The sequence below is a fragment of the Plodia interpunctella genome, chromosome 5, assembly GCF_027563975.2.
Source record: "Plodia interpunctella isolate USDA-ARS_2022_Savannah chromosome 5, ilPloInte3.2, whole genome shotgun sequence".
NCBI lineage: Eukaryota > Metazoa > Arthropoda > Insecta > Lepidoptera > Pyralidae > Plodia > Plodia interpunctella.
In genome coordinates, this window is record NC_071298.1 from 3210557 (window position 1) to 3232065 (window position 21509).

At 33.8% G+C, this 21509-nt stretch overlaps 1 protein-coding gene across 1 annotated transcript; it reads right to left on the reverse strand.

Moving 5' to 3' along the window:
• Positions 1-13062: 13062 nt before the first annotated feature.
• Positions 13063-21509, reverse strand: LOC128670222 (MFS-type transporter SLC18B1-like). Its single transcript, XM_053745709.2, has 10 exons — positions 21196-21509; positions 20236-20405; positions 19660-19807; positions 19034-19220; positions 18353-18468; positions 17743-17936; positions 16979-17074; positions 15615-15783; positions 14916-15067; positions 13063-13372 (listed from the first exon to the last, which is right to left on the reverse strand). Exons 1-10 carry the CDS (start codon positions 21304-21306, stop codon positions 13204-13206), a joined length of 1512 nt encoding a protein of 503 aa, XP_053601684.1. The 5' UTR covers positions 21307-21509; the 3' UTR covers positions 13063-13203.

The window sequence follows — 21509 nt, forward strand, 5'->3', positions numbered from 1 at the left end:
GTGCGCCCACCGGCCGAACACCTGTTACCTTACCAAATTAAAAAGGTAGGTGCATAGGTATGGGTTTTTTCCCTTTTCCGGTTCTTGTCTTATCCCTTTCCTGCATTTGACAACTTGAGCCTTTGAATTAGTTTATATTATATTTTTTAAATGTCAATTAGCTATAATATCAATGGATCGTGCATAGTTTTGGTGACAATTTATTTTACAAAAATGGCATACAAATAGATTTGGTTTTATAAAAGAGTATATTTACATTTGCTAAGTTATTGCGAGTAGAAAATCTCTTCCTATCAAACAACCGGGAACTGAAACTGATTTTCCTTTATACTCTTGTCTATGTGCGTGAACTTTTAATTTGTTAGTAGAAAATATTCTTTCAAATATCCTATTCAGTTTTACCATAAGGTCCGCTTAATTATCTATATCATTAATTACTTTAAGCAAAAAAGTAATGGAAAATCGTAATCCTGATTGCTAAATGTATTTATCATTTCTAATTTAGGAAGAATCTCATACAAACAAAATACAACTACGCTTTTATTTTCCAACCCTTGTTAAAACAGAAAATTATTATGAAATATTCTTTATAGATTGATCAACTTTATTTATTTATTGATTGGTCAACTTTATGACAAAGAGGGTTGTTGAAGATCGAGCGAAGTGCAGTAGGAAAATGGCTCCTGGGCTTCGACGCGCATGCGGCATGCATTTCGCAGTCGGTGTGTAGCTTTTAATGGCCGAAGAAGAAACCGTTAAAATGTCTAGTTAACTAATAAAGATAAATAAATTTATTGATATACATTAAATTAATCATATTGAAATCAAACATGGTGATTACTGATAAAACCTTCCTACTGCATTCGTGGCTAAATTCAATGACTATATTTGACAAAAGTAGTAATGTGTTAATGAAAATTCCTTTCAATTGAACTGTTGTTTTACGCGCCACTGCCAAGGACAAGAGAGTGTGGGCAAAAAGTCGCTTTTTGTGTACCCCGTTAATAAATATCATTTGCAGTTTTTGTCTACTTTATCTATTTACGGTCGATTGTCATGTTACCTTGTAATGATACAGATGAACGACGGAGTTTTTGTCTAGATTTACGCACTGTTGATACCCATTAAAAATAATCAAAGACGTGGTTAATTAAAACATAAATGAACTTGAAGGAAACTAGGGGAAACTAGAGAAACTAGCTGCTCCTCCTCTGATAATAATGGTGTTATATTTTTTGATCTATCTGTGTATTAAATTGTCGATCTCAGTGGTGCAGTGGTAAAGTACTTGCCTCTGAACCGAGAGGTCCCGGGTTCGATCCCCGGTCATTTTTTGTCCCAGGTCTTGAATGTTTATTTATATATGTATTTTTAACAGAATATAGTATCGTTGAGTTAGTATCCTATAACACAAGTGTCGAACTTACTTTGGGGCTCAATCTGTGTGATTTGTAGTAATATATTTATTTGTTAAATTTGTTCAAAATCCACCATCCAAACTTACGGTTTATAAAGCTTTTAGAATTGGTCGGTTAGTCAAGGAACCTCTGCAACTTATCCGCGTTACGTCTCGCTGGCGAGGGCAGGTAAGCTGTTATCGCCCGCGGTAATACTTGGAATTGCCCCTGATATGACCTGTGGAAATAAACCCTGCATTTCTGTAGCAAATAGGCCATGGCATATGTTGCTTTCTCTATCACTACACCGTAAAAAGAAAGGGAGGAGGCATTGTCGGCAGACGTCTAAAGTTTTAAACGAATGGCAATGTCTTTTGTTTCACAAAATTGTCAATGTGGCTGAGTAATAATCGACTAGGAAATAATGATATCATTAAAAATAGAATTGAAACAGATGATATAATAATACTTGCTAAGCGAAACAACAAAACATCCTTTGTTCATCTAAGATACATAATATAAGTTTATCTTTAATGGAAATCTATCAGATAATATGGAAAAAAATAAACAATAACTATCGAACAAAGAATTGATATAGTTTCTGTTCAAAATTATCTCGATTGTTTTGAAGATTACGTTAACCATATTGCAACGTGGTGATTATTAAAATTCAAATTTTTTGGATAACAAATCTTAATTCTTGTTCCTGTGTTTGTCCTTGATAAAGTACCTTACCTTGGGAAGTACTTTAAAGTAAATTATAGGTTTTGGTTACGCATATGTTAAAGAAAAACTCAATAAAATAACTTAAACCATTAACTATTCGAAAAATACGCCTCACGGAAGTATAAAGTATGTTGTACTAGTAGTTTGCAGTTGAGAGATATGTATCTAAATTATGAATATTCTTTTTTATTTTGACTAAAACAGAAATTATTTATAGTGGACTAGCGGCATTTCTCGGCTTTTCTCGGTTGCAATATGCATGTTATATATAGATATAAACCTTCCTCTTGAATCAGTCTATTAAAAAAACACTTCAAAATCCATTGCATACTTTTAAAGATCTAAGAATACTTATGGACAGAAAAACGGCGAGCAGCGACTTTGTTTTATACTATTTAATAGTAATGATTTACAAAGCCGGTTAGGAATATTATAGTCTATGTTCACCTCGCTTCGTTCGCTTTCCTACTTATTCTCCGGCATTTTTAGTTGTCAGACCAATAGCGTGCTTACCATTCTTGACTACATAAATCCTACTTGGAGTTACTCCTTCTGTTAGGGCCAAGCAGAAAGGGCATAGCCCGACAATTGTTCCCTACGTAAGTTGCAAGGGCTGGTCGAGAACGATTTCGGAAAAAAATAATAAAATAAATATATTAATTTTTTTGAATTTTTTAATAAGATAAGTTTAATCCTTTAGATTTTTACCGCCGAAAGTGAGGGCGGATTAGGATTTACCTATTTGCTTTTTAAAACTATTTACTAAAAAGTGAACCCGAATTACTATTGAGTATATTTTGACTAAATCCTATGGATACCAAACATATTAATTTACAAGTCAATCCATAGCAAGTTTTGAAGTCAACAAGTTACGCACGTTAGCAGACCTTGACACATCCTGCCGAACGGACATCACCTACTTATGTTAATATAGGCATTGGGATTATGAAACCGTCATCACGCAGAAAGTCACTTTCGCAAAATGACATCGTGAAAAATTTGGATATTTTCGTTTTTCACTATCTAAAAAAATATTTGCACAATGACACTTTTGTATTGTAAATATAAATGTCATTAGGTATTTTTCTTAAGAGAGACCAAATACTACATTACTAATTATTTTTTTATTAAATTAATCGATTCTAGTATCAGTAAATAGCTCTCTTTCAATAAAAATATGATTTTATTCTCCGAAACTCACGTTATGAGAAAAGGGCATTACGCGATAGTGACCAAATATTTCATGATGACGTTTTGCGTGTGTTATTTTGCATCAAGACATTCTACACCTTTACCGAAGCTCTTGGAGTTATTAATATATTTATCTCTACTTTTTTATGTATGTTATAATTGTAATAGACAGGTGCTCTGTCCCCCAGATTACGCAATATGAATGTCTGAATGTAGTCTTCTCAATCAAATCAACTAAATTATGTAAGAAAAGAAATCACTGCTCCAAAAATTGAAGCAAACATCATATTTTATTTTCTTTTTTATGCTTCGAAACGGCAATCAGACTTAGTTGTTGCATTAGTTTATTAATGCTCTTTATTTAACTGATTTTATGGGAAATGATTGTTTTCGACTAAAATGTATAACACCCTAAGTATACACCACACCACTTCCTTACCCTAATATTCAATCTCGTAATTGATCGAAGCAGCAAGTCACGGCCCAAATGATGGAAAGCTCTCTGCTGATTTGTCGTCATTAGCCGATGTAACGCCAAACCCGTTCTGAACTAGACAACTATTTTGGTCAAGGTAATATTAGATTATGAGATATTTGAATTACATGTGTACTGGTTTATCTATTTGAGTTTCTTGGGTGACATAGTTTCATGTGTTCGTGTTTTGTTATCTCAATTCGCTCGACTATTCTGGGTCGTTTCTCGCCTGTTCCTGGAAATTTTTGAGATTCGGTTATGCTTTTACTACTGCCTGACATCAATCTACTTTGGGAATAATGTTGTTGTCTGTCTGCTCTCAAGGCGGGAACCATACGGCCATTTTTATTTATTCAATTCTCCCCATCTCCTTAAATTAAATTCTAATGAGATATAGAAAATATTAGGAATGTATTGATAGTTTGTATATCACTGTATTAATAATTATTCTGTTAATCAGAAGAAAGGGTAATTTTATTTTATCTACTACAAATAGTCATTGAATCTTTGTCATTCAGTACTTGAAGACGCAGTAAAGTTATCATGCCACGCGACAGGAAGCCGAAGGTGTACAAGTAGGGCTCCAGGCCGGTACTGGAGCGCGACGTGACCCCACCTCACTCGAGCGACGCCATCCGATACAAGGGATCGAGTTATGCAGGACCCTTTCTTTATTGAGTGTGAGATTTTCTCATACAACTTACAATATTTCGAAGAAGATATCTCTCTCTCATCTGAGCATTTTCCCAATTTCTTTTTCAGCCGTTGATCGTCGGAGCTCAAGGTCCATTTTCTTATCTTGTAGAAGATATTTCCCAATATATATTTTAAACTTTTTAAAGTCTGTAAAAAATTCATATTATGCCAGTGTACATTCCTGGATGATGCGATGTGATAATGATTTATTTTCAAGCTTGTACTTTTTCTTGTTTGGTTTGCTAACTGGCTGAACAATACAAAAGATTCCTTATTTAAATCTATACATACAGTTGCCAGTCTTCTTTGAGCGAACACAGCATATGCACATTTTATCTACTCTCTGTCGTTTGAAAACAGATATGAATTAGAACATATTATGAAAATAAAATAGGAATTTTGCATTTCCAATTTAATTGTAGAATTGTCATTGCTATCAGCACTACATATCTGGATAAATTATATTATTCAAATGTCTTTCATTTTGTGAATGAATGTTTGTAATCATGTCATGATGATGTTGACCTTTGGGTTTTACAGCAGTGTTTTGTTTTAAAAATGTCAAGGCTTTTATACTAAGTACATATTTATTCATTTATTTTTCAAATTTTATTCATCATACAAGTCCAATGGGCGGACTCAACCTTTGATCCATATGTTTAATTTCTAAGTTGTTGTGTGTTTTATGGGCAATAAAGTAACATTATGTATACATAACTGCCAATAAACGTAAAACACATAATACGTACTTACTTATGTAGGAACAAAATAGACAATAGAAATTTCGTAAAATCATCAGTTAATACAGGAACACTCACTTCTGATAACAGATAAGACTTTCAAAGCAGACAGAGGTACAAACTCGTTTCAATTCAGTTCTGTTCGGGAGTCAGCCATTTTCATTGACTTTTCGCAAAAAAAAAAATACGGAGATAGTATCTTTTGTTATTTTGTAACTATTAATAATATTAATAGTTATTATCAATTTAAGTCTTAAATCGACATTAAATCAGCCAGTCAGCGATTATATACGCAAGTACACATCAAGGCTCATCTCATACACAAACACAACGCACACAATACACGCACGGTTTCCGCCGAGTCTGCCTACCTGAGGCTTCAATGAAAGGATGTGTTGAGCGAATCTCCTCGATCTCCATACGATGATATCACCGCTGGGGCATCCCGAACTTGTTTGCACAATAGGGCGCACGTTGTAGTTTTCTGAATGATTCTCACGTTTTTAATATCCTTTGGGGTTTAAAAAGCGAGAGTACCGTTTGGCTTTTCGATGGATTAGCAAATTTTCTCACCGAGACGGAATACCGAATACATCTATATATTACATATGTATGTGTGTACATATAATAAGTAATTTGGGAATATTCCCAATAATATAGCTTCAGCTAGCTTGCAATGTAGTTTTATTTTACTATTATGATTTTGTTTTTGAATTTAGTTATGAGATCTAGGTAAATGTCATATAATGAAATATCAGAATTCCCATGAAAAATACATTTAGAATGTATTTTATAAGTTATGTATTTTATCACCTGAGCACAGAATTTAATGAAGTTTGGCACAGATATTAAAAAAGAAATTTGGAATTCTATTCTAAAGAAGGACTATGCAGTTATTATAAAAGTACAAACAACTAACAAAACCATAAATAAGTAACATAAGCTACCTTTTATAGCGAAAATACGTCGCGAAAAGTTGCGGTCTGTCGCTATTATTGATTAATTTTTTATGCATATTTACTATGATTAAGGATTTATGAATCATAGCTGATGAATTCAACCGAAGCTCAGTTAGGCTGGCAATGCAGGTGGAGGAGTGAATGCAATGATTATATTCCATTGGTATTCATAGAATTTTAGATAACGTAATACAAATGCATTTTACGGGGTACATTACTGTGAATGCATATAGTAGATACTAGTTATTGTACTAGTTACAATTTATTGGGTAGACTAAATACATTGATGAAGTATAACATATTAAATAGAACGATATCTTTAATAAGAAACTACGAGCCACGTAGCTCGCATACTAATTATATATATATGGCTTGAATGAAGGACTTCATATATGCTTTATTAAATATAGAAAAAAAAATACTGACAGTACCTATAAATTATGTAGTCAGTTTTTTATTTAAATTAATTTAACGGTTTTTAAAACATCTCGATATGATATGAGTGAACTTTGTGCAAAACAATACATTTATTGGTTAAAAACTACTGCGACGCGTCCCGTCCAAACCGTCAATGTTCATGGTCAAGTATGAGTCATCCTGCGGTTCCTTATCACATTCCAATTTAAACTTTATTAATATTTAGTACAAGGTCTATCTATAATCACAGTTTCATATTTAGGGGCTCCTTGTCTTCCAAGCAAGAACTCTGTTGTAAATATATTCTATCCTTATCGTTTCTACATGACCGTTTATCTGTCTCTTTTTACAAGACAATGTTATGATGGAAAACGGTTAATGAAGACGGGTTATGTGACTATCACTAATTTTATTGCAATGCTCCATAATAAAACACCTAAGTCTATATGAAATTGGAGAACTTATTACTTTCAGAAACTAAACTTCATAAGTTTTGAGATATTTCCGTGGGGTCGATATAAAGAATGAGAAAAATATGAATTGTGAGTAAAGTCATACCTACATGAATTTACGCATCAAGATTTTACGAAATACTGTGAATGGAATTAGTGGATTCATTCATTTTCGACCAATGGTAATGCAAAAGAACATTGATTCCATGCTGTCTAGTGGACAAAAAGATTGTGTATACTTTTGACGGCTATCAGTAGCCAATTTAGTATTTCCCTGTGAATCATAAATTGGAGATCAACAAAAGATTCTCATGAGAAAAATACTCGCACAAATCGTTGCTTGTTATCTCTAAATGTTTAACGGCAAATCCCTTTAGGCTCCTTCCTTTACTGCAGACAAATTCTGTGATGCATTTTAGTCCGGTAATAATTCGATAATATTGTAGTCTTTCTACTCGAAATGAGTTTAGTTTTTTAGGTTAACACATGGATGACATTTTTCTTTGTTCCAAACGAGGAAATATTGTAGTCTATTAAACGCAGTACTTGATTGACGTCCAAATTCAAATTCAAATCATTTATTCAGAAATTAGACCTTCACAGGCACTTTTTCTCGTCAATCTTTATATTCATAGTTATTTCTCACAAGCTACAACTACTGGCATTTCGGAACGACCACTGCTGAGAAGAAATTTGAGTGAGCATGACACACTCGATTCCCATGACTTCATAATTACAATTCTTATTCGTCGAAATAGAAGTATAATTCAGACACTTGAAGATCACAAATCACGTACATGTTTTACAAATAAAATTTAAATGTCACAATATATGAATTATTATAACAAAAATAAAAATTATGAATATTTTGTTTTTTTAAAATTTATTATTTATAAAAAACAGTAAAATTAAAAATTAGGAGATCATGTGTGGAGTGGCAAAGTTGTCGGGAGGATCCAAGCGTTTTTATCAGTCAAATAGGCGTTAATTGTGTTATACACTTTATCCATTAAATTTCTCTTAACATAAGTTTTAAAATTTTTCATTGGCAGATTAATTGCCTCTGCAGGGAGTTTATTGAATAATTTTACATTTTGACCCAGGAAAGACCGCCGAACCTTCCATACTTACCTAGTAATAGTCCTATCCTTAAAGCAAAACTATAAACTGTCTAAATAAATTAAGTATAATAATAAACATGTTTACCTAATGTACATTACCTTCACATAGAACGTACACACCATTTTATTGTATAATTAAAAACAATCATACTATGATTTACATAACTTGTATAATAATGGCATTAAATTGTTATCTACCTCATATAGGTGGTACGGATTCTCTATTTCATGAATCGTATTTACTTTAAGACGTTACGAGTTAATTCATCATATTGTTTTGGGTATTTCCCTTTCTGTCTTTCTACTCCGACAAAATGAGACCGATCAACTATTTTTCATTCATACTCGTTGCTGAACAACTTTCAGATAGATTCTTACATGGTTAACTTCCTCTTTCATCATGTTCATTAAGAGCCATTTAAACGTCCTTACTGCTGAGGCATTGGCCTTCCTTATGGAGGAGGAGGACTGGCACTTTATCATCCTTATGGTAGATAAACATACAGTGAATCATCGGGAATTTCACATTCTTGAGTTAGTACTATTAATTTGCAACAACGTGCAATGCAAAAAAGTAGTACGCATATAATGTGTTATGATCAGTGTTGACCCGACCAGTCAACATATTAGTGTCAGTATCCACTAAAAATGGAACTCAAGGTGACACTGAATATTGTGATTATTACTTAAGTAATCACTTGGTTATACCTCTACATATGTTTACTGGAAACTCAAATAAGTTTTTTTTTATTAATTTGATATGACCAATTGACATGTCATGAATTTTCTGAAAGAATCTATTACTGTAAGTTTGTTTGTTACTTCTCTTAATTAAAAACTTAATCTCTCTGAAAATTCACATACAGTTAGGAGTACTGAAGAGAACAAAGCCAACAATATATTTTAAAAAAATCTAGAAGGAAATTTACTAGTGCAAAGCCGCGTGCAAAAGCTAATAATTAAGAAATAATTCAAAAACTATTGGGAGGTTAATCTTAGGACCTTCTATGTGATTTTTAATAACTGCTTCAGGGCTGTAATAGTGCTTTAAAGTATCGGACAAATGTTAAATTCAATATTAATAGAAATGAGTTCTTCTTTTCAGTTTTAATGATGTTTAAATTATGCACCGTAAGATACGTTTGTATTTTCCATGCTTCATTTTTAACTTCTCGTTAAGCACCTGATCCGTACTCACAATGAATCATAAACGCGAGAATTCATAAAAAAGTTTTTTTCTTTTTCCCACTGTGTATTGAGCCTTATTTAGTCTCAGGTCCTGGGTGAACGAAATCTGAACCCTGAGTCGTGACTCAGCGCCGATTGCCCCCGACCAACAGGTTTACCAAACATACCCGTTTAGCTGTAGTCGGCTAATATTGCCATAGGATAAAATACACTATTGTTGGCTTTGTGTGACCGGATAAACTATTTAATTTAGATAATTTAGCTTCGCTTTGCTTATTTTAAGGTACATTCATACATACATATATTCAAACTCGGAGAAAGGTATGCAAGATTTAAATTCAAAGAATAAAGGTGTCTAGTATCATACTATGAAGTGCTACCTATTGTTTAATGAATTCAATATTTAATTAATGAGTATTTGCATGAACTATTTATTTTGAGAATACGTAAAATATTAATATCGTATTTGTTTAAGGGCCAACATATGGTGCAGTTACCCGACATAGCGGCTTCGTCGATGATATCTGAAGCTTACTGTTGCCCAGGTCTATACAAACTTAGAAGCTTTCCTAGAAAATATATCTTGTTTAAAGCATCTAAAGTTATACATCCAGATTTATATGTATATTATGTAATATAGTATATATTACATTTTTAGATGAAGGTTCAGCCTTTGCCCACTTCGTAGAAAAAAAATTGCTGCGGCATTGATCATTGCGCTGTGTGTATAAATCAGGAGAAATAAACATATATACCACGTGATACCACATGTTTTATAATATTATGAAACTTAAAACCATTCTTAATTTCAGCTGCCACACAGAAATCGCGATCGAAGAAAAAACAATCTAATTTGCCAAAATCAACTAAATACTAACATATTTTTGCTTCCTTCGTATTTGTGTCTTCCATTAGGATTTACCGAGGTGAAATCATAGCCTTCTAAATTGACATATTAATTGCTAAGTTATTAATAAATAATGAAACTTTTAAAAGAAGGTCGGATCAAATAATAGGTAAAATAAAATTAGATTTCATGAGAATAATAAAAAAATGATTATTTTAAATAGGACTCGGAGGATATTCGGGACGAGGAAAACCTCGTCCCGAATATAATTACAATTATAAAATGTTGCAATTCCAAAAGGACATTTTTATCGACGTATGGGAAACTGGCTTAAATCAATCATTAACTAAATGTAAAAACATATTCCACGACTTTAAATAATACTTTAAATAATATACCACACTTAACAGTGTTTTTTTATAATAAATAAAATGTTCTCTCCTGGGCCTGGTAGAAGGGGCCAACCTAAAAACCGTGGCGTTATGTTATCAAGGACGATATACGTGTCAACGGACTGGCTACTCGTACTAAGGATGTCGAAGATCGTGCGCCTGGACTCCGATGCTAACTGGCGGTAGAAATAACTGAAAAAAGCTCAAATGAGAGAGGGAGAGAGAGACTGAAAGACAAGTTCAAATGCAAAATTTATACACACCATAAGTTTGGATCGTATGAAGAAAAAGCTACAGGCACTATCTATGTATACAAGCTGTTTTGCGGAAGGATAACAATCTAGATGACTAAGCTCCTAAGCCGGGCATTTGTGATGTCATCTCGCTGTAAACCACAAAAGCTTTTGTGTTTTTTGTATCTTTAACGGTTTGCCTGTTATGATGAACAGTGTCACGTTTTTTGGATTTTATTAAAGGTTTACGATTGTTAGCTTTATTAAATTCTGTATAAAATATTGGTCACAGAGTCCACGTCATGTTAGTAACAAACTAGTATTAGTAAACAAGGGAATTTATTGCCAAGAGTCGCGAAACATAAGAAGCCACGATTAGCTAAATTGGTGGAATCAAGACTTGAAAAGTGATAAGTTTCTGGCCTATGTGAAGAACCTTCTTGGTTAGTAATTAATGTTTAGTTCTAAGATTTTCTTCCTTATGAGGGAGAGCTCAACGAATGAATAAAATAATTTGAATAGCAATTCAGGTATCTTTATTGTGTGATTTAGGATGTGCACAGTTAAGCTTATGACCTTTTAGGCTTTTGGAATGCAACCTTTGCCTGAGAATATCTGTGTCCTTCTTCTATAAGTTATGTAACTATGCTGCGAACTGAACTTACCATAATGAGTATGATAAACACAATCTTAAGGCAAAAAACGGTTACTGGTTTTTGCGTTGTTACATAATGGAATTTGATGTGTGGTTTTGAATCATAGTTTTTTTTCCCAAAATTTATTTAAATAAACCGTAATACACCGTACATAACAGACCATAAATACACGATGTTCTGGTTTGAAATAATATATTAGGTAGGTATATACCCTCAAATAAAAAAATATATTCAAAATCTCCAGGTTAGGGCCGTGGGGTTTACTATTAATTCCTATACCAGATCGAATCACTAAAGCGATTTGTTTTGATTCATACTAATCTTTTTTGGAAAACTTATAAAACTTATTGATTTTATGCTTAAAAATGCGATGTATTTATATAAATAAATTGCAAAAATTGCAGTTTGATTCTGTATTTATATGAATATAATACGGGGCCAGTTCTAGTCAAATTGTTTATAAATTGTACTGTATTTGCGAAACAAAAATCAATAACTTACACAAGCAATAAAATTTAATGCAACACTAATTGAATGTCACTGCTTTTAAATAAAATCGCAAAATATTATATTGGCCATTGCATTGCTCTTGTTGAAGTTATTTTCTCTTTATATCATATAGCAAAACCATCAATGTAAGCAGAATTGGTTATTGAGTCGTAACAAATACAGCTAGTGGTAGTTAGGATTCAGAATTTTTCGAAAGCAAGGCCGTTGGCTCGCTATTCAGGGCGGTTTCTCTAGTACACAAAGATAACGGTGCCTCCATAGGAATATATCTGGTCTAGATTACTAAATTGGAAAATACGTTCAGATAAATTGAATCTTTAAATACTTACTAGTAGTTGTTGTCTCACTTCGTCTTTGTTTGTCGCGGCTTCACTTTTTTTTTCATATTTTTTTCGGGGTTCTGAATAGCCTCAAGTTGCATAAGAGATTTTTTTTTTTTTTTAATGTTAATTGTCGTCCGAATAATTTTCGCAGTGCAAAATTGTAGAAAGTGAAAATGTGTTTGCCTTCATAGTTATATTTATATTAGCGTTTAAAAAAATAATTATGTCCTAAACATATATTTGAAAAATAATCGCGCTAAATTCCTTAAATTCTTGAATAGGTAATTAGTAATAAATTTGAAATGATTTAGAAATGTGAATTATCTTGTTATTTATCATCGGATGTGTCTTTATCAAAACAACTTTACTATTAAGATTCAAATTTCGATACTTGATTATGCAATTAACTATTTTTTTTGAGAATTAAGTAGATATAATTATACTAGGTATTTGCATCACCAGCCAAAAAATATTAATTGAATAATATAATTTAAACAATTGCTTACAGCGCTGAATTGAACGAAATTCAATTCAATTTCAATGGTAAGTTCAATAACAATATGGACTTAAAAAGTTAAGATTTTGTTTAAATTATAAATATTTAAAATCAATTACTCGTATCATGGGGGTTTATCGTTGATGTCTTTTATATGGCTAAAATTTTATACATCTATCAGTAGCTCAAATTCATTATATTCACAAAGTTTTTACTGCGTCTCAATATAATAAAAAACAATACTATATCGAAGTTAATTTATTAACATATATAATAAAACAATATCGAAAATTAAGAAATTATAGGAACATGTGTAGCAAGGATGCAGAAATTAAAACGACTATATTGACCCTATTTACTTACATACACTACATTAACTCAGCCCTAGGTGCCATAGACGCCTCGGAATCTATTGTCGAGGCTGCCGTAGGTGGGCCTGTACTTCGGCATGCGCTGACTCCATGGGCTCCGCCGGTTCTTGTAGCTCGAGCAAGCTATGAGGCTGTTCATGGCGGGCGGACGAGCCTGCCCCACGCTGATGCCGCAACGGTGACTGAAAACAAATTATATGGGGTTAGTTTCTATTAAGTACAATCAACAGCACATTGTTATCAAATCCGTCGCTTTTACTGTAGCATAGAGTTCTATTCAGGGTAGCATCAGGTGCGGACCAATGTTTCAAGGATCCAATTGTTCCTTTACCTAGTTTATGATACGAAATTAAAGCTACTCCAAGTTTTGACTATGTAGAAAACTCAATTAAATTTAATAAAAACAGGTATAATGTTTCAAATTTATTTTGTATCTATTCTAAGAATTTAAGTAATCAATTCAAATCTTTCTATAATAAATTTTCTATACAACTACCGAAAAGTACATGTGAACTTTTATTGAGATTTTATTTGTAAGTATTTACTGACTATATTTAAAAATACATACACTTGTGTGATTATTGACTTGGATCTAAATATAAGCCAATGTTTAGCGTTACCAATTATAGCCTTAATTCATAACTTTAGCTCGTGGCTCTCTCGTATCATGGAAAGTATGCTAGATTACGCATCATACTAGCCAAGACTAAACATTATATAATGTTTGGTAATCTACACAAACTATATAAAATACAGATGGACACTTTGCTTTATCGTACTTTGCTTTATCGTATTCGTATTTTCAGTTAAAATGTATTTGTAGATATATTTCTGTAATATCCATATTTTGTTCAGCTGCTGACATTAAACATTCACTAATTTCGCAGCTGCAAGGGTTGCCGCCACATTCGATATTACTTAACTTCGTCAATAACTAGACTTACATCTATTACACACATAACGAGTGTGGTATCCGAGCCTATATGTGTTAACGATTTTAAAAGAGTAATTAAAGAAGAGCGTTTTGCTGCAATTGCTCAATCATTGTTACAATGTAGGTGTGGCGACATCTACCACGCCACATGCACAACAGCGCAGATGTAAAAAGCCGACCAAACCCAACCAATAACAAGCCACACAAGTGATCCAGGACACTACGGACAGATGGCACGACGGTCGACTCACTATGGACAGCTAACAAGCCTAAACCGCGCAGACAGTGCGTTTTCGATTGGAAGCATAAATACAACCTCCGACATGACACCGTCGGAGCCGTGCGGTTCCCCAGGCACAACACTTAGCCTGGCGGGAAGATCTTCCCTTTGTGGCGGTCGAGCATACATAATCACCTCGCTCCCACTGAATGATAATGTTCTATAGTACGTTTTTGTACCTGAACCTTTCCACTACTAATCATGTTATGATGGCAAGGCAGAAAATATCAAAGAAAATAAAATTATAACAATTTTGCAAGATCAATACAACCAATGAGATTATAAATGTTTTGGTAAAACACGTACAGGGATAGGGAGCAGCAAAAACACATTTTGCCCTTTATTAGTGTCCCAAGTGTGCAACACCAGGTAGTGACCGGGTATTTAATTTCCCGACTGTGTATTGTGTAGGTACATTTTGCATATTTCTACTCATTTAAATTCATAATCTCTCTTCCAGCAGTTCCAATGTTCTATTAGACAAAATAATAAGAAAGAAAAGTAAACATACCTCTTGACCCTCATTGGTGGGTTGTACTTGTCTCCAATCAGCACGCTCTCGTCCAGGGTACCATCCAGCTGCAGCAGATCTCCAGCGGACACCGACACGTCCATCTTGGAGGGGCGCTCGCATGACCACAGGAAGATAAGAACCATTAGCATCTGGAAAAAATTCGTAATAGATGTTTAGACCAAAGAAGAACAGAAAGTTTTTAGATCTCAAGGCGCACTTTGTTGGAAATGTTTTTGTGCTTGCATCAGTTTAATGAAATCTTGGAAATCTTATTTTGTCTTCCAGACAAATGAACAAATTAATGAATGAACAAATGAGATGGTGGTTAAATTCTCTTGGGCTTCACGTCACTTTATCAGCGCAATACAATAACTTGTTATGTATTTACAAAGCAATATCATTGAATTCAATTTGTAAGCTTGATTATATATCTAGTAATCCCGGAAAATGACTGGAAAGTATTTGTAGTATATCAGTATATTAAAAATTTTACAACATTTTGAATTCAAAAGGAGGTACATAGTCAAACGTTATGATTCTATCAATTTCCTTTACATCATCGACCTATCTAAAGCTATATTCTAAAATTTATGGCAACCGATACGGATTGCATAGGATAGGGAAGTAGTGGAACAGAACATCAGTCGATCTCGGAGGGTATGGATGATGATAATGAAAATAAATTAGTGTGCTTACCACAACGATGTGCAGCACGAATATGAAAACAGTTGAATTAGGGAAGCCGATGGAGTCGAACAGGACCCCGGAAACCGTGGGGCCGATGAAGGCCCCCAGCGCGAAGGTGGACGTCCACATGGCTGACACCAGCCCGTACGTCTCTATCGAGTTCGGGAGGCCGCTGGCACTGCGAATTGAACAAAAAACTAATTTATAAATATCAGGTTTTATTCTTATTCGAATGAAACTTGAAATGACACTGAAACTAATATGTTGCAATTTAGAGTAAAATGAACTTCGTAATGAAGTTATTACTTTAAAAAGTATCTAGCTGCACTTTATTAGAAATCTTTGTATGCTTATTGTGCTTGAAGTAGTTACAAGATTACATAATTCAAATCTTCAAGATTTTATATATGTAATTTTATCTTACAGACAGTTATAACATACTAAAAGTTTATGAAATCGACGCTATAACCTAAAACCCCATAACCAACAAAGGACAAATCACAATTATTTTCTAAATATCGACTTCTCAGATGATAAAGTCATATTTTATTATCTACGTTCTTGAAAACTGAATGTACCATTGAATTAACAACATCAATAATGAAATTCCGCATGTTGCCGGTCCTGCAATTTGGCCAACGCGGCTTATGTGGAGAAAGACTGGGTAATTTAGCAAAAAACCTCATTATAATTCGATTAGACTCCTGTTATTGCAGCTGCACTGTATTTATTTTTTAGTATTCCGTACCACGTGTGTTCAACTCTGCAATTTTAACAACAGTCAAATTTGCATAAGACAAAGGTGCGTATCATATAAGTATCTAATGCTAAGATAACACATTTTTTTAAAGAGAAAATATGCAATAAGCTTATACATGGAATAGTACTAATCCCTGATAACGCTTTTGAACTCGATATTTTAATTTTTATCTTTTTTTACAATACACACTAGACGTCACTGTAGTAACAATATCATTCACATACTTATATAAAACAACTAGCTTTTGCCCACAATTTAGTATGTGAGTATATCCGTTTCCCGTGGGAATTTCACGAAATCACTTCTTAGTGCTCCCCTACACTATCCTAGGAACCTACTTGCCAAATTTCAACTTTCTGCGCCCAGTAGTTTTGGCTGTAGTTTTGACTGTCAGTAACTCAGTATGCAAGAGTTTTATACACCTATATACAGATTTTTTAAAATGTATAAAACGTTAAATCCTGTGTTGATGGCAACACGGCGGACCATCGACTACACACGTCGAGTTACCAGTTGTGATAAACTATGTGCCATTCTTCTTCTTCTGAAAAAGAACTGTGCCATAATTTGAAGAAGAACTGTGCCATAATAGCTTTAAGACAAAACAACTTACATAGCAGTGTTGAGCGCATCTGAGAAGGACGCGACAAGTTGGCTCCCCATGCCGAGACCGTGCAGCACCAGCCCACTGACGATCACCCACTTCAACCTGGATATTACAATAAAGATTTAAGGCGTATATATATAGTTATACATATATATCTTATTTTTATTGGATATACTTGAGGATGCTGTGTATTAAAACATATTTTCTGTAACAAAATGGTTTATTACTTTTATTACACCGCATCCTTAAGTACCTATATGCCTTATATCTCTTAAACGTACAGTATAAAACCTAACACAAAATTTATTTCTAGTGACCCATGTTATAAATACCTTATAGACTAACATACACGTATAACTTACTCGACTGTAAGGCGTAAAGATTAGCCTTTAACGAGGTGCGCCTAATTTAAAAGTTATAGCAAACTTTCTTTTCAACATTATGGTTAAGTTGGAGTTAAGCAATGCGACGCAAGTCTGTAGTTGTTTTTCTTATTAATATTTTAAAGTACTTAATGACTTGTGTTTGTGTACGAACATGTGTTTGTAGAAGATAAAAATATAAATCAATAGTCCAGTTATTTGTTATCTTTCTAGATTTAGGTAAGTATTTATAAAGTGGAATCAATATAGTACCCATATCAATAGGTATAGGTGGTTACTTATACTAATGTATAGTGTAATATCTGTGTCTATCTCTTATATCTGCATAACCTCTGCCTATATCTATCTACCTACATAATTATTCTTCCTTTATGCAAGATAACTTACGAAGGTAAATTAAGGAATGGCGCTGGACCAATCAGAAGGAATCCTGCTGAGACGCACACGCAGCCAATCACAGTGACGTATTTCTGTTTGACAGCCGGGTGATCGCAGAGCCACCCCCAGCCTGGCGCTGAGATGGCGTACACTCCCCCGTTGATGACAAACATCAGCCCCAAAATTATCGGCGAAAGTTGGAACTGGTGAAGGAAATGGGCAAACTTTATTATGTGTATTTTTGCTCATAGTTAAAATTTCATATCAAAATCGTGAAGTTATTTTTATGAAGCCGTTTAAATATGATGAAATCAAAATTACAATCTTGAATATACTAATTCTAATTGAAATCATATTAGAGCAGCAATTTGAGGCAGTCGAATGTTTTTAAATCCGTCGGTTTATTCAGTATGTTTACCAAATAACATTACGAATAATGTCTTGATTTGAATATTTATTTTTATTTGAATTTGTATTTTGTTTATCTATAAAAATATAACTAAATTAAAACTTACAAATTAAATATTTGCAAAAATGGCAGTCCCGGCAATTCGTTGTCTTGAGGTAATGAGCCCAGAAGGCTGGCAAAATCAATAAAATAACCTAGTGATAAACATACTTGTCGCAAATGAGGTTCAAGCGTCGCCTGTAGGAAGCTGATGCTCAAGCTGGTCGCCATGATGCTGAATGCTGAGAGCAGCACGCCGGGAATCTTTAACAGCGCCCACATGGTCGCTGAAAACATAACGCATTACATCCATTACTATCTATACAAATATAATAAAGAGTAACTATTGTACCGATTTTGATGAAATTTGATATAGAGATGACGAAACTTTGAGGAGTAATTATAACTATACCGCTTTATTTGATTTTACATAAGTGAAGCCGGGACGGGCCGCTAGTACATTATGTGTAAAGGTGTTACTTAAAACAATACCCATTATACCACGGAAGTTTCAGGTCGTGTTAAGAGACGTTACCAGAGATAGTTTCTTCTATCGGAGTAAGGGAAAATGGTCGATATTATAGGTTATTGGGAATATAAACTTACTACTGGTGTGAGGAAAGAGTATATTATTATTCACTCAAAACTTGGCCGGATGAATTGATTTTATGATAAGTCCGTCTCTTATTTATGTTTGAATACCTAGGTTATAACTTATGTTTCTTCTGTAAATAGTCTTCAATAAAGAGTTCATCTATATATCTCTTTATATTATCTGAGCGTTTTCCGAATTTTTCCCTCAGCCTTTGGGCGTTGTAGTAATCTATCTATCTATTTGTATTATGTAATTACGTCCAATAGGTTTCACATCCTCATCATCTTGCGACTTTGGTAGCACCACACAGCTCATGATAGCAGCACAGAATAGAGCGAATCCAAGCACCGCGAATGGGAGGGTGTAGCCTCCTAATGAGTAGAGGGTGCCCCCCAGCATCGGGCCCACGATCAGGCCCAGCCCGAAGAAGGTTTCTAGAGAAGCCTGTAAATAATAGTAATTATTATCAAAGTAATAAAAAATAAGTCTTACTTACTGGTCTCAGACCGGAAAACAAGCAGAATATGCCAGCTACTACTTCTTCCTATAGGCTAACATCCTGTCACTATTATACTTACTCAATTCCACCAATAAACTCTGCATACAGCTAAAGTGGTTCGAGTTTCGCAACCCTTACTGTTTCTAACAAAAAATATATTTATTCTTGCTTATGTATCAAGTAATAGAATGATTGGTACAATGAGTATTTTTGGTATGTCGAATAAATATGTATAACTTTTTCATTTCTCACATACCGCTTTGATCCAAACACAAAAGTGCCTTAAGTTATCGACAGGCAATATCATAAGTTGTTCATTTTGCTCTTATAAATTGACCAGAAAGAAATCAAGGCTACTTTTTTAAAATAATAGGGAATACTTACAAACATACTTGCTACATTATTAGGGAATTCTTTGGCAATGATGGCGAAGGAAGCCGTCAGGAAGGCCGCGTTGCCCATAGCCTCCACGATGCGTATCAGGAAACTCAGGGCGATAAACGGGATATGGCCCTCCACTTTATCTAGTAGCCTAAAAAAAATGCCTTTACTCGTGACTGATGTACGTGAGGATGTCGAAAAGGAGCAATATCAACTGTTTGATGTGATGCGGCGTTGAAATTTTAGAATAGACCAGTGTGTTATTCATAGTATAAGTATTTAAGGCTTGTACTTCGCGAAGAAAAACCAGGTCTTGTAACTTGCTCTTACTTCTTGATTAAAACTTACTACTGCTAAGAAGCAGTAGTAAACATCTTTTTGTGGTAAGAACCACAAAAAGATGTTTGTCTAAAATTCAGGATAAAACAGTATGTTTAAGCGCTCACAAAATTACGAACAAAACCTAGTTCAATTAATTATAAGGTATCCCAAAATTCGGATGTCATTTATTATCCGTGTAACAAAATAAATTTAAAGGCTATACAGTCCATATAAAAACCATAAATCTTTTAGACTTACCCAAAAAGAATGGCACATGTCCCGGTGGTGAGAATGCCACCATTGAAGAGCAGCTTGGGGCCCAGCTTATTGAGATGCGCACCGTATATAGGGCTGACCAAAAACACTACCAACTCAAACACACCGAACACCAAGCCATATTCTGTCGCCGTGCAACCCTTCTTTTCTGCCTGTTAACCAATTGATATTAATTAATTAATTATGTTTTTATACAACTAACAGGCAAACATCTTAACAGGCGGACCATCTAGTAGGAATATATCATCGCAGACTACGGACGCCTGCAACACCAGAGGTGCGGTGGATTTTGCCAACCCTAAAATAATCTTTTCACGCCTTTTTGAAAAATTACAGGAAAAACCATGACAGGACAGGTTAATTAGTCAGTTATTCCACAACCTTAGAGTATTAAAAATTTTGTAAGTAAATACTGCCACCTGTAAATAGTAGTTTATTTCACGTTTACGATATCAGTTAAAATATACCGATTATCATTTTGTTAAATTATGTTTTTACCAAAGCAAAAATCACATTTATCCTTGTATGGATTTATCATTCATATTTACCTATTAAATTGAATAAAAAGAACGCTATTACGCTGGTTTATTGATTAATTTAGTGACACTTCGATATCAACACATGTCATAGGAGGTCAATAACATCCGGCGATAAAATTCTGACCATGTCCTTAGGAATGGACTAAGCCTTAACATAGGACAAGGCGAAGTTGATATGGCTCAGATTACTGTATCTAGTATATCCTACCAAATACTCATAGCTGGCAAAAGATTTTGAGGGTTATATATTTTTTCCACGAAATGTAGCATTTGTGTGTTAAAATATATATTTTTATAATTTAAATATAATTGTTTTATCCCTTTTCCAGAAAGTTGTTTTGAAATAACGATTGATGGACATTTAACATGTACAATTGATTTTTTTTTTTTATGTTTTCCTTACCTCTAACGGGTAGAAGGGAGCTTGCAACGCGACGCAGATCGCGTTGCAGAAATCTGCTATCGAAATAACTATAATGGTCAACCACTGTCTTCTATTGAAATCGAAACCCATTTTAAATGTTCAGTAACACTTTTATCCTTTGAAGTTATATTATTTTGTCCTTTATGTTATCTTACTTTATCATATTATTTTGAATGCAAAAATCTATCAATCCCGAATGTAAGTTGTATCACAGCCAAAATATCTAATTATTAAACCAAGGCGTATATATTTCTTCAAGTCGCCGAGTACACTGGTATACTACGTTCGGTTCT